Below are 14,375 nucleotides of genomic sequence, written 5' to 3' on the forward strand. Positions count from 1 at the left end.
ATATAGTTTAGTTTCAGTTATGTCTAGCTTATTCATGCACGAAAAATGTTAAGGATTTTTAAAAGAGGATTTATAGCATTTCTTGGTGTTAGCAGGTAGTCAGTAGTGTGGCTACTTTTTTCTACTAATGATTAATAACTATTTTGGGATACTGTACTTTGGTATACTTAACGTTCAAAATGCTGTCTGTCCTCATTTATTTCTGCTGAAGGTCCAGTTTCATGTTGTATAACTAAACAGTTACACTAGGAAAAACAGTGGTGACCTGAATGAGTAGGATAAAGGGAAAATCAATGTTTCATCCGTATTGCTAAGTTTTATGTAAAAGTGCTAAATGATCTTGAATTACTTAATGGTGTGCTTGTGACTTAAAACTTGGCTTCTGTCAGTAAAGTACTGCTCAGGATGTCTGCTGTTATGCAAAACTGTGATGTTATTCGCTCACAGATCAACAGTCCCTTGTCTAATGCTTGCAAACTGATGTGGGGCTACTGTTTTTGCCTCTAGGTTGTAGGTCTGTATCGGTTGTGTGGCTCAGCAGCGGTTAAGAAGGAGCTTCGAGAGGCATTTGAGAGGGACAGCAAGGCAGTTACTCTCTCTGAAAGCCAGTACCCAGATATTAATGTGATAACAGGTAAGACGTTTACTTTACTTGTAATACATAATCCGGACATGTGCACAACGTATTTTCAAAAAGGTGCAGTTGGGCTCTGAACTAGTTTTCTGTTGTCATTTAACAAGCTGTTAATTACTTCCCTGTATTGCTAAAAGTTAAATGAAAATGAGTATTGGAGATATACAAACCTAGGAGATGTACAAATGTCAGATAGCTGGGGTTGGGAGGGAGGAGGACGTGGAATTTTGCTAACATGGCATTTGGTGCAGGAAGGTAATGGTGCGCAAGGCTGGGGGCTCTCACAGCAAGATCCTGGCAAGGGTAAGAAGGACTGGGAGCGGAGGAGCAGAATGTTTTACAAGGCTTGTCTTCGTTTGCATCAGTTTTTTAAGTGAGCATTTTCACAGGAGCGGCACAGTACAACTGAAGTTGTTGAGGTGTTTTTTTGTCGTTGCTTAAAGGTGGAACAATTCTAAAACTGTTGATGATATTTGTTACGTAAACCAAAGTTGATCTAATTTAAGGGATCACAGAGTACATTAATTACTGCAGGCTATCAGGCAATAACATTCATTTCCTATGCATCCAGTGATGGAAAAATGTCACGTAACAGCAGTGGGTATAAATTTTCTGTGCCTGAACACTTTGGGACATTCAGAGGTATTGGACAGTTCTGTCCTGTTTGACTGTTAATTTCATTCCAGCATGTTGGGAATTCATTTTGTGTTCAGTACATTTCATAATTATGCAAAGTAGTGTCAGGAGATATTACCTGGTGACATTTACTTAGTTAAATAGACCTTTTGGTAAAGAACATCCAGCTAGTCTGTTCACCTGACTCGCCTTGGCTGGCTTTGCTGTTGGATTCGGTATTGCTCTCGAGCACGAGCATTCGCAGCAGCAGAATCTTGTGTTTATGCTTCACTCTGGTACGAGGCATCCTTTTTTAAGAGAAGGTGAATAGTAGAAGTAAATAATACAGACAGTCTTATAACTTAATATTTTTCTTCTCTTTACATGTAAGTTCATGAAAAAGGGCAGCAATGATTTCTAAAATCACGTTGTTATTATTGAAAACCTCTTCCCAATTTTAATAAATGAACTCAGAAGGGGGAAAAAAAAAATCTCTGCCAAACAGAAGAAGCAGTCTGATGTTGACTTGTAAGCAGACCAATGTCAGGCAGATATTTGGTTGATGCAAATTTTTGGCTGATGTAAAATTTGACGTATTTGACATTTAATTTTGCAACTATAAAAATGTCATTGCGCTCCCATGGTCCAGGAAATCATCTACAATAAAACTGTTTGCAGAAATGCTTCAGAAGTATTCTGGGAAAGGTTATAGGAGTTTCCTCCTATCTGTATACAAAAGAACTTGAAATACTTTGTGAGCGTTTAGTATCCCTGAGCACATGGTGCACTCAAAACCCACCATAATTGGTTGAAACTGAAGTTTGTACTGCAGGAGTGCTCAGTACAGATAAAAAGCCCTGGAAGGGCAGCAGCACTGGTCTGACTGATCTTTTTGTCATGGGTCTAGGATGCGATGGTTAAATTGCAGCGTGCTTTAGTGTCACAGTACCACTGCTGTAAGCCTCGTTGATGCTGGTGAACTTGTGACCGTGCAGAACATCCTGGGCTCTTAGTCCTCCTTTTGCTACATCCTGCTGTAGTGTAAATTTTGTTTTTATATCCAGAATTAGGGTCATAGGAGTGAAAAGCCTTGATGCCTTTCTTACACAAAGCCTGCTGGCTATGCTTTTTGTATGCTATATTGCAAGAATGTACTTACCTGCTGCTTTACCTATAAGAGAAATTGTTTTAAGAAATGACTTAAAAGAAATGTCTCCCCCTGGAAGCCCTGCATCTGTGCCACGTAATGGCCAGCGGCGCCCGTGTTGGCGTTGCGCTGAGAAGCCTCGATGCGGTGATAGCGTGCGTGTCGCAGGGAGCAGGCAGGGCAGGGCCAAAATGTAAGCTGTCCTCTGGTTAGCTGCGAGCTCTGGGGGCTGGACGTAAAGGTGAGCCTGCGACTGCTGCTGGCAGACCCGAGGAACCCGCTGTGCTTAGCACTAGGAATGAAAATGCCCACAGTACAAAATCCCGCGTATGCCTGGGGAGGCTGGCTGATGGGGGGTGTTCGCCCTGGTGCTTTGCTGCTGCACTTGCAGTGCTGAGGCTGGTGCACATGATTCATACTCCTCTAAGCCAAAACATGTGTTCCGTGCAGTACGAATTCTCAGTGTAACTCTTGGCAGGTTTGAAGAGGAGTGCTTTCTTGTGTCCTGTTTGAAATTTGAGTAGCACTGTTTTTTTTAGAAGATTATAAAGATATTTTTTTGACAGCTATCCAAAGACCAAAGAATGAACATTTAATGATTAAATCTCGACTGAGAACTGCTCCTGGGATTGGCAGAGGCTTACACACAATTAAGTGTGCTCGTGGCCCAAAATCAAGCACGCTGCCAATTTTAGGAACTGACCGGTAGCAGTGTTGTTGCATCATGTCTGTTCTCATCCGTGTGAATTCATACCTCTGAGTAAAGCGTGTATTACTGTTAACAGCTCAGTGGGTCAGAAAAATGAGGAATTAATGAAGTGGATGGCAATTTCAGCTTGCCGTCTAAATTTGTTCTGTGGGGTGAGGGGTTGTGTCAAGGAGAACGTGTTAGGGGGTTGGCAGCCAGCAGTGGGAAGCATAGGTTCCTGGAAAATAACAGCAGCCTCCTACGGGGCTAATTTGGCAGAGTGAATAGCAGAAAGATTTAGAAAGGTCAGAGGGCATTTGTGGCTCCCAAACGAGCCTCCTGTCCGGGGTTAAACGGGAGAAAGTCTTTTGGCAGGTAGAAGTCCTGTGGTTGTGGATGCTGCCGCAGGAATTCCTCTCAGGTTATTGGTAACAGACGGCTACGAATGTTGCAACTGTGTAAGCTGATGTGATTAAGCCATACCTTTTTACTCATTTCCTGCTGTAAGCTGATTCTGATGTCAGCCTCCTCAGCCTCCCCCGCCAAATCCTGATAAAGTCAGCGTCTCTTGCTAGTGTTCTGCCTATGGAAAAGGGAAAAGCACCCCGACCTGTCATATGCTGCTCCAGCTCCTGCCACATTTGTCTCAGACATATTTTGACCAGTTAATCCACGCGTGGGACATGAGCCTCTAAAATGAGAGGAAGAAATAAAATTTGGTGAGGGAATGTAAGTTACTGAACAAAAACTTAAGAATCTGCCACTTCTGTAACTGCTCTGCATTAAAACACCACCACCAACAACAACAAAGCAAACAGAAAGGCCCAGGGGAATATGTTTTCAGGAAAATACACAGATGGTTGTTTTGGGATTTTACGTTCCTGCTGGAATGTGCCCATTTTAAGCTCGGGGCGGGCTGCTGTGTGCTGGGTGTTGCTCTGCACGGACCCAAGTTTTGTTTGGCTGCCCCACTTCTCAAACTGATGGTCCGACCGCTCCAGTGCGTGGTGCTGCCCAGTTAGCACTGCTCATGCAGTGCGACGTGGATGTCTGTGTTGATAGAGATGCAGCCTTTTTGAGGGGTAAAAACATTTATACAGAGAGAAGCCAACTTTTACTTGTATTCTGCATGTAAACATGGCTGTGAAGGGGAAAATGTTAACTCCATTCCCCATATTTCTTTTTTAGAAACAGCCTTGTAAGAAAGCCCGCTGCGATACAGTTGTTAGCAACTAAGTTATAAAGACTGAGTTCATACAAACTTGTGCTTTGTTAAACAGCAGACTGTGGTAGTATTTGCTGCCCCTGACGGCGTTATGTTCACGTGCCTGCTGCTGGTTGGAGTCTTGTGTTGGGTTTTCTTCTTACAGTTGCTGAAACCCCGCTCACACTGAAGTACCAGCCAGCCTTTAAAACCAACTTACAGAAGTGCAAACATTCAGTTCTCAGCAGCCTCCTAGCTGTGGCCAGTGCCTGAACTAGTCCCTCACAGCAGTTCCCCTTTCTCCCAGATTTGTCACGGGCATGGAGGATTTTCTCATGAGATGGGTGAATTTTGTGTGCCTTAGTGCTCCCAACCAATTCTGATCAGTGAACCTGTGGCTTGCTAACAGCAGCTATCCTTGTGTCCTTTCTGAAGGTGTCCTAAAGGATTACCTGCGAGAGCTACCCTCTCCCCTCATAACTAAGCAGCTCTATGAGGCAGTGGTGGATGCCATGGTGAAAAATCCCCTGAAAATGGCAGCGAGTGGTTGTGAAAATGACCCAAGTGACTCTGAGCACACAGTGGCGCTTCTGGATTGCCTGCCAGATGTTGAGAAGGTGAGTGGTGTTAACAAGGTCAAGTGATGGTAAATTGCTTGCTCCAGAAAATAAAGTAGCATTTTCACACTGTATTTAGAACATGTCAAAACGTGTACATCAGTTTTCTGACTTAGTCCACGTGGATTTTTGATGCTCCAAGTCTTTGAAAATACTTCCTATGGTAAAGATACAGGAGAGCTTTACAGCTGAAAGTGAAGGTACCTGGACATAACTTTAATTAAAATGTACCTTTGTGCATTGTCCCTGCAAGCTAAGCAGTTAAAATTACACTGCTTTATGGATTTCAGGTAAGTCATTCCCATTTAAAGCAGGAGTGGGTTGGCAGACAGTTAGCAACAAGTCCTTTTTTAGTAAAGCAAGTTGACTTCTGGAAGCTATGAATCTTGGTCTTATCCCTCTAGAGCAACGATGTTAGGATGTCAGCACTGCCTCATCTAATATTTTGTTCTTTCAGGCTACCCTGAGGATGCTGTTGGATCACCTGAAACTGGTGGCTTCTTACCACGAAGTAAATAAGATGACGTGCCAGAACTTAGCTGTGTGTTTTGGGCCAGTGTTACTGAGCCAGAAGCAGGAGACCACCAACCATAACAACAGAGTCTTCACAGACTCAGAGGAGCTTGCTAGTGCCCTGGACTTCAAAAAACACATAGAAGTTCTTCACTATTTACTCCAGCTATGGCCAGGTACTGTTTCATGAGCCTGATCAGAGGAAAATGTCAAGCCACTGCTGTATGTTTTTACTGTGTGTCAGTGTAGATTAAGTCACGGGATAATTAGGCGGCATCAGGATTCTTAAAATATGAGGTACTGTGGCATCACCTATAAACGTAAAGAAATCATGACAAGTATATAACCTACTCTTTGTGCTCAGTCACTTCGCTTAATGGGAAGTTTGTTGTTTTAGTTACTTCCTCACCAAATGGCAGTGTTTGAGTGTAACATAAGAAGCAGTGAAAAGTGCTTTATATAAGTAAAGGCACCAGAGAAAGCAGACCCAGTAATAATAATGTCTCCACATCTGAATTACAGTGTTTTTCTTCTTTTTTTTCCCTTGCTTTTATGCTTCTACCATTCAGGATTCTGAGTGTATGGGATTCAATGGTTTACTTTATTTCTACGTTTGTAATTTGGCAGAGTTGCTCCTTACAGTAGGAGCTATGCAGGTTCTGGTAGTTTCTCCAGAGCTTTGCATAAGGAAAAATGTTGCGTGTGTGGTGATTTCTGTAGATTGTTTTGTTTTGTTTGCTTTTTTTGACTTTTTTTTTTTTAAAAAAAAAGGTAAGTACCTTTTATCTCCCCCTTCAAACTTAAGAGGTTGTATGGTTTTGCCCAATTTGCAGTCAGTTCCCAATAAGAAAGGAAATCAAATTCCAGTCTTAATTAACTACTGAAGTACAAGTGAAGGCAATTATTTCTGCTAAGATCTTCCTTTCAAATGGACGATGCCTATACAGTGTTCAAATTTCCTTGGCGATTAGGGGAGACATAAGTGGAAATACAATGGCATCAGTGAGCCTTGGATTTCAGCCCACAGTGAATTCCTTTGCATTTCTTCTGCTGTTGAATCGCACTAAGCACTGCCGTAAATCAAGAGCAGACGAAGGGATTGGAGCTTTTCAGTTAAGTTTGAGGATAACGCTGTGAAACAACTCAACATTAGATCCAACGGGCTTAATTTTGTTTTCAGATACTCTTTGGCCAAATAGTTGCTGAAAGTTTCCTTTCTGTACAGATGGTGGATCTGTTGTTCTGTGCTGTAGTACCTTCCTTTTTCACAGTGGTTTCACTGATGGTGTGGAGAACTGGTGGTTTGGGTTTTTTTTTGGTACCCTGAGTATTTTAACATTTGTTTCCCAAACATGAACAGTGTAAACCCTTAAGTTCTTGAGACAAAGAGAAGATGCAGCTCATCTTAGCAGCTTCTTAATTGTTCCCTTTTAGAGCATAGTAATTGCTCTTGGGAAACTGCTAATTTTCTGCACCAATGAAACAATTACAGTTAATCTAAAGGAATAATGTGTCTGATGCTGTGTTCTTAAACTTATTTTTACATGAGGAGGAGGAGGTCTGCTTTTCAGAACATTCTGGGTGAGACAGTGAGCGCAGCCGTCACGATCTTTGTTCCTAGTACAAACAGTCAGCACGCTGGGTGCACCCCAGGGCTCCATCCTCTGCTGAAAACCTCCTTGGCAAGAGTGCCTGCAGCAGTTGGCTGGCTGCAAGCACCTGCTTCTGCCTCCACTTCTTAGCAATGGGAGAGATGAGTTTGGCAAAAAAGTCAGCGTGGACAGTAAATGTCCTGAGGGAAGAACAAATATTGTCTCCGTTGTGTGTTGTTTTTTTCTTCCTCCCCCTGGAAGTCTGATTTCCTAATGGACTGCTTCCATTAGAAAGCAGCCTGTAGACAAAGTAAATGGCAGTGCTTTTTAGACTTCTTTTTTCACACTCTGCTGACCTGACCGTGCCCTTGCCCTGGAGTTGCCTTGGGTGACAGCTCACTGGGCGGCTGTGACAAGCACGCACCAACCACGTTCTGGGTCAAAACCTCTGGGAAGCTGCCTGGTGACCGGTCTGCTCAGTGCAGCCCCACGGAAACCTGCCTCTGGCTGAAAAGAAGAGCCAGAGAAGCTGGCTTGATGTGTGTGCCCTTGTCAGCACTAACTGGGCAGCCCCAGAGCCACCGGGCACCAGAAGTTAAGTTTTCAGTCACTTCCATGAGGCAGTGCGAGAGAGGTGGGAAAGGTGGGTGGAAAAAGGGATAAAGAGCTGCGTGGGCAGCAAATACTGCACAGAAACAATACTGCACAGAAGCTCATCGTGACACTTTGGGGATAGTTCATGGCGTGAGTGCTGTGGGGAACAAAGGCAGGTAGATGCAGCTTTGTCCATAGGAGTATGCATTACTGTCGAGGAGGTGAGAGTAAGGTAAGTAGTAGAGCTCTTCTTCACCTTGAAGAAAAGTCTGAATCCCTCGGCTTGAAAGAAAAAGGTGTGCAGGACGCTGCTAAAATTGAGGTAAATACGAGTGCAGAGATGTGAGCGAGCAAACACTTGGTGTGGTGTGAACAGAGCAGCTGGACCTGAGGGAGGGATCGCAGTCTGGTCTCTTCCATTTAATCTCCAGGAGCTGGGGACAGCTTGATAACCAACATGTTGTGCAATACTTCGATTTCCGTATTTTTCCAACTGAAGACAAGTAAGTCCTTGTTTGGTTAGAACATGCAATACTGGCAAGTTATTGTTAACCCATGCCCCTTCGTCTTAATGGAGCATAGTCTAAACAGAAGGGCTTTTGTTACAGGAGAGGCAGGCAAAAAAAAAAAAAAGCAGTGGTAGTTATTGCACGTTACCATGCAAGACGTAAAGCGAGGCTAAAGTCCCCCGGGGAGACCTGTAGTGTGAGAGCAATGTTTGGCAGGGCTCGAGGCTGAGCCTGTGCCTGTGAGGAGTCTGAGGGAAAATGGGTCAGATGCTGAATGAGGTGTGTTGGTGCACGCCGTGCTTTCAGCAGTGAGCGCACGTAGAAAGCCTCTGCGTCTAATTACGGGAGGTAATGGTCTGTTTAAAACCGAAAAAAAAGTTTTGCAGTTCAGACATTTAATAGGCACAGGCCAGTAAAAATATTTGTGCTGTTTACTGTAGGAGGCCGGTAACAGTGGAGGAGACTGTTAGTAACTTGTGCTGTGTAATCGTGGGCTCAGGTAACGCTGCCAGCAAACCTGCCTGAGTGTACCTCTGGTTGTGGCTGCTTAGAAAAATTAACGCAAATGAGCTTCTATTAATAGTGCAGAACATTAGGGCAAAAGAGAAACACGAGAGTTCAGCTCTGGTGCATCTTTAGCTTCTCTAGGTGTTTCTCAGTGTTGGTATTTTTGTTGTGTTTTAACCTCTTTTGCTGTGCCTGCTTTCTGTTACTTCTTTTAGCCTGGATGAAGCGTGTGAGCCGAGCTGTCTGCTTTTCTTTGACCTGTAGCTGGATGGTGTTTGACTAATGCAGTGAATTTAATCAGTGCTCCGGGGGGTTTCTCCTCCTAAAGAGGATTTCTCTGTTGCAGTTTGAATCTGGCATGACCCTTCAAAACAGCTTTTACAGTAGTTTTCCTATAGTATTTTGTATCAAAGAGTGGCAGAAGACCTGACGGTGTTGGCTGTAAGTGTGCACGTGTCCCTGCATGCTGTCAGCCTGCACTGCAGGGGGGTCAGTGGGCACTCTGCGATGGACTCCGCGTTGCAGCGTGGATTCAGCCACATTTGGTTTAATTTCTCCTTTTTTCTAGTACATCACTCAGCTGCCCAAGAACCGGCGCATCCGAACACGCTTCCAGAGCACCCGTCATCCCTGAACTACCTGAGGCCCAGGAGGCCAAGGCCTCAAATGCTGAATCTGAGCGGCGCTGACATGGCTGGGGTGCTCAGGCCGAGGCCGGCCGGCCTTGACAGCCCATCGAGCAACCGCTACGCTGGTGACTGGAGCGGTTGTGGGGAGAACTACTTCTCAGACCCCAAAGACTGCCTGAGCGAAGCAGACTACGATTACGTCCCCTCGGAGGATGCAGAGAGCGGAGATGACGGCGGCAGGGTGGATGACTCGGACGGCCTCCCGACGCGTCCGCAGCCTGTCCCCGGAGAGCACGCGTTCCAGAGCTACCTGACAATGCAAGCGATAGATTCGGCGGTGGACCAAAGAGCAAACCTCAAAGACCTACAGGAAAGTATCGATACCCTGATAGGAAACCTGGAAAGGGAACTCAACAAAAACAAACTAAACATGAGTTGCTAAGCCCTGGTCTGCACGATGCCTCCTTGCAGTGCCTCTGCCCCTTGCCGGGCTTCCCCCGCAGTGCTGTGAGGGGTGCCGGTGCCCTTGGACGAGCTGCCATGAGACCGTGGCCCACAGTCTGTTAACGAGTCTGTTTCAAGGCATTCCGTTATATTTCTGCGTTCTCAGTAGAAGAACGTGTTGGCCTGATTCTGGTGTTTAAGGCTGAAGCTTGGAAACCATAAAGTGATTCCATGTAGTGGCATTTCTCCCTGAAAATGCTACGCACCTAGGCGGTTTGGGCAATATCTGACAGAGGAGAAATCAACATCTCTGCTGTCTAACAGCAGGAATCCTTGTTCCTGAAACTTTAGCTCTGGTACAGAAGTTCTTCTTGGAAGAGGATTTATGCTGCTTGGCTTGAGTTTTGCGGCATGAACTTTAGATAGACTCATTTTACTATATATGCAATGGCTGCTATGAAAAATGCTTTATATATATATAAAATATTTATATATAAAGTTTTAATTGTACAAATATTAACGTATTCATGTATTAACACTTTTGAATAATTATTTAAACAAGCTAAAATTAAATATTTTTCTAACCTTGTATACATCTGTGTATAAATGTGCATGTCTCTGTAGCAGCCTTTGGAAAGGAAGGGTCTCTGAATTTTGAAACAGCCCCATTTCTGAAAGGACTCGTTCGGTGAAGCCAAGATGAAGCTACCCCTGGAGTAGCACAGCATTTGATTTATGCACAGAAACGTGTTCAGAGAGAAGGCACGGTGAATGATTAATATAAATGACTTCGTGTTGCAGGTCATTGGTTTGCAGGTGTTGACTGTTAACCCTCCCCCCCAAATCAAAACCCTACAACCCTTTCAGATCAATTGTAAGGATTTTCTAGGATTTCTGGCAGTGAACTTTTCTGCTGTCTTTAAGGGTGACCAGCATGCACAGCAAGAAGATTAAGGCGTGATTCTTTATTTTTTGTTCTTCAGATTTTTCTATATGTTTTTTTTTCATGTAAAGAAGGTCTGAACGGTGCTTACTTTCTATTTTAAAGGCTTTTGGTTTGTCCCTGTAACCTCTTCCCATATTCTCGATGCTTTGACACTTCTTTTTGCTCCAGAGTTTCCTGTGTTTGTGTTGAACTAGCACTGTCTGGCTGCTGGTAGCAGTGTTTGAGCCCTCTGGAGATGTGAGCTCAGATTCTGCACAGCAGCAGTTAATTTTTCGGAGCCTTTAGTTAATCGCCCCAAAATGGACACCTGGGCTGTCCCACGGGGCCGAGTGGGCAGAGTGGTGTTACCCCTGGGGAGCCGCAGTGGGATCGCAGTTTGCTGCGGCTCCGTTAGATTCAGCTGTCAGCATGCTGTCAGATCAACTTTTATCTTTAGTCATTGGTGTGTGGTGAGTAATTAAACATTTGATGGTAACAAAACACAATCTTTGTTTAATTAAGAATAATTACCAAATTACATACAGTTACCTTTACAGGTCACCCTTGGTGAGGAGCCGGGGAGTTGGGGGAGAGGTGGTGAGGTGGTTATTTGTTCTGAGATGTCAAGTCTTTGTCAACTGGCAGGTTAGAATTATTTCCATGTTTTCGGTACGATGTTGGCATCCCACCATGGCTTTCTAGTCTCCGCGTGGGTAAGTGCTTTTCTGCCAACCCAGACTTCCTTGTATTGCTTAGTTGAAGAGTTATTTATTTACAATAGCAAGGAATTAAGAATTGTTATGACAAACTTCATCCCTCTTTTCTAAGGAATTATTTTTAAATGGTTTCAAATTGTTTATTCAATCTCATTAATTTATTTTTTGTAAGTGTTAAAAGATGCAAAACAATTATTGCAATATAATGATAATGTATGAAAATGTAAATTTAACCTGAAGCATTTATCAATAAATCAATGTATTTTTTTAAACTTTTATACCTACAGAATGTGCATACATTTTAAACTATAAATTTTAATTCTAAATAAAATTTGAATTAAGAACAAAATACGACTAAGCATGGTTACTGATTATTTGAACCTGCATCTTCTCTAGATTGATCAGCATTTCAGTTACACAATTTAAAAAAAAAAAAAAAAAACGAGAAAATGTCCTCAAATCCAAAAGGAATAATATTCTCAAGAAGTCATCAAACTAGTGTTTTGGCAGCAGTTCTGTCTTTATTTATTTATTTTATTGCAGGATGCTGATGCTTTTGATCGTAGCCTGTCTTGCACTGGGTATGTGAATTTACTAGCACTAGTTAAAAGGTGTTTGTGTTTTTTAAAGCTATTTGATAAACGGTATATTCATTTTTAGTTGTTTTTAGTAATCAAGATGATGCAAATGAGTGCCTTTGAATACGTCGGAGCTTTTCCTGCAGGAAGACATCACTCAGTACAGCACTGTGCTGTTCTGTCAACTTTTAATACTGTAATCTTGCAATGGGAAATAATGACCTGATAAAACTGTATTAATGTTAATCTAATTAGATAATTAAAATATAGTAAAGCAAAGACAATTTAGTATTGGTATTATTCAAATGAAACATTTGATTTGTTTTTTATTCTAGTTATAGCAACCTGTACAACACACTTTGTATCTTAGAAATCCCTCTTTTAATATTTCCTGAGTGGTATTTTTGTTTTATGTTGTACTTCATATGAGGCATACATACATGCACTCTTAGATACTATTATATTTATATAGTTACTTATATAATCTTATATAAGTCAAGTTGCGTCCTTTTTCGGATTATTGCAGATTCTTAAGGAACAGGATTGGTGTGGGAATTACCCTGATCTACAAACACCAAGTGAGGAAATTAAAATAATGTGCTTCTACCAAGATAGTAACGAGCACTGTGTATTCAAAAGGACAGCCTTGGGCTGTTGGGCTTTGCAGGGCAAAGCTCCTACTGAACCCTGTGGGCATGGCCAGAAGCTTTTCATAGAGTACTAATGGTTATTGTTGACTCTTTGGTGTAACTTGGCCTGACTTTATAGAGCAGCTTCTGTTCTGCAGGGGTTGCTACCGTGACTGGAAGCGGTTAAATGCAGTGGGCAGAGCCTGCAGCTGAGTTCAGAGCTGATGTCCTTGGGGTGCTTGGACTTCCTGCAGGTGCAAGCTCCCAGGTGAAGAGGATGAACGCAGGTGCTCTCACAGAAACAGTTCCAAGATTTGCACCAAAATCACAGAGGCAAATTGTTATACACAGGTAGTGTTTTTTCTGGTGTTTTTGGGCCTGGCCAATGATGTACATATGCTGGCCTGGGTGGCAGCCAAGAATCTTAGTTTGTAAGATTTGGATAAGATAATGAGTTTGTAAGGTTTCCCCAGGGAAAAGAGAAAATGAGTTGTGTAGGTCTGTGCAACTCTTTGTTGCCAAATGTTAAGGATATAATACACTGAACACGGGTTCAGAAATATACTAGGGTAATTCATGGTATTTTAATCCATTGCTGTTTGTTTGAACAGGATTGTCCAAATGCTGCTTGTCAGTTAGGGAAGACTTCACATCTGTGACTGGAGAAGGCTGTGACGCTGTAACAGGAAAAGGACTTGCTGGGCCTACCTGCTCTTTACTATTTCCCTCCAGCCACAGTTACTGGCTGCTCCTGGGGAGCTGTTGGTAAGCTAGATGGACCTTCGTGACTGCATGTGGTCATCAGGACTTGTTGTAACGCCCAGGAATTGGTTTGTAATTGATTATCTGGTTTAGCCTCCCTGGTAGGTCTCTAACGTGCCGATCTCCGTGGTGCTGGGCTGGGCTGCAGCAGCCCTGGCCCTGTGGTGCGGCCGAGTCCCGTGTGCCTGTGCTGTTACGGGTGTGCAGGGCTGTGTGGCTGCTCCGGCTGGCGCCGAATCGCTTCTCCACCCTTTCCAGGCTTCCCAAACTGGCTTCTTACAGGAGTGGGCAAGGGATGGGTACGGGTTGTGTGGGATGTAGAGGGGGTGGCAGTGTGGCCTGGGGTTGGCTTAAGCTGCTGGGGACCTGTGTTCGCAGAGAGAAACTTCAGGTCTTCGATCTGTTTTTCCCAGATGCATAATGTATATGTTTTTTTTTTTCTTAATGCACAGGCAAGAAATGTAGCTGCAGTTATTCAGATGTTCTAAAAATAAAGGGGAACATCCCCAGCAGAAGTGGGTATTCAGGGATTTTACAGAATAAATCTATAAATCTGATAAGCCAGAGACGCATCTGCTATTTCTGCTGCCAGACCTTAACCCCTTCACCTTCTTCCCAGTTTCACGGTACAGGGTTTTTCTTAACAGTGAAACCGTCTTTTGAAATAAGAAGTCTTCTTCTAGATCCATGGAGCTAGGAACAGTTGAAAGGTGGTTATTTGGTGTATGGGACATCTTATGTTTAATTGTAACTAGAATGTATTGGTTTTACTGCGTTGTGCAGAATGACATTTTAACTGTTTTCACTGTTTTGATTTTCTCAGAGCCATGCAAGAAACCCTGTATGTTGTCACAACAACAACATTGGCTAGGCAGAATTTGTGTAACAGCCTGCCACAAGATAATGCAAAGCAAACCCTACAGGTATTTTTATCCTCTTATCCTCTCTAATGTAATCCTGGATGTTCAAAGATCACGACGGGATGTTTAATCTCATGTCTCTGGTATTATTTGCTAGCATAGATTAGGAGGAAAATGCCTCTCTGGGAAGCTGCTCCATTTCCAGGGTTGAT

General features: G+C 43.3%; 3 protein-coding genes across 4 annotated transcripts in view; 2 read left to right on the forward strand and 1 right to left on the reverse strand.

Annotated features, from left to right (window-relative positions):
• SYDE2 (synapse defective Rho GTPase homolog 2) overlaps window positions 1–11,683 on the forward strand; it is a 25,263-nt gene extending 13,580 nt beyond the window's left edge. For both annotated transcript variants that reach the window (XM_083847173.1, XM_083847172.1), the window contains exons 4-7: window positions 508–634; window positions 4,724–4,905; window positions 5,363–5,594; window positions 9,189–11,683. In XM_083847173.1, coding sequence (XP_083703299.1) covers window positions 508–634; window positions 4,724–4,905; window positions 5,363–5,594; window positions 9,189–9,691 — 1,044 coding nt within the window. In that variant the 3' untranslated portion in view covers window positions 9,692–11,683. The remainder of the gene's footprint in view (window positions 1–507; window positions 635–4,723; window positions 4,906–5,362; window positions 5,595–9,188) is intronic.
• Window positions 10,651–14,375, reverse strand: part of DNAI3 (dynein axonemal intermediate chain 3) — a gene marked incomplete at its 5' end in the record, with an annotated part of 32,802 nt that continues 29,077 nt past the window's right edge. Inside the window, 1 exon segment of the mRNA XM_083847171.1 lies at window positions 10,651–13,996. Within this exon segment, the coding sequence (XP_083703297.1) occupies window positions 13,925–13,996 (72 nt within the window). The 3' untranslated portion in view covers window positions 10,651–13,924.
• LOC310903637 (uncharacterized protein) overlaps window positions 13,188–14,375 on the forward strand; it is a 24,213-nt gene continuing 23,025 nt past the window's right edge. The window contains exons 1-2 of the mRNA XM_083847243.1: window positions 13,188–13,306; window positions 14,127–14,226. Of these exons, the coding sequence (XP_083703369.1) occupies window positions 14,131–14,226 (96 nt within the window). The 5' untranslated portion in view covers window positions 13,188–13,306; window positions 14,127–14,130. The remainder of the gene's footprint in view (window positions 13,307–14,126; window positions 14,227–14,375) is intronic.

The sequence above is a fragment of the Anser anser genome (genome assembly GCF_964211835.1).
Source record: "Anser anser genome assembly, chromosome: 8".
Taxonomy (NCBI): Eukaryota; Metazoa; Chordata; class Aves; order Anseriformes; family Anatidae; genus Anser; species Anser anser.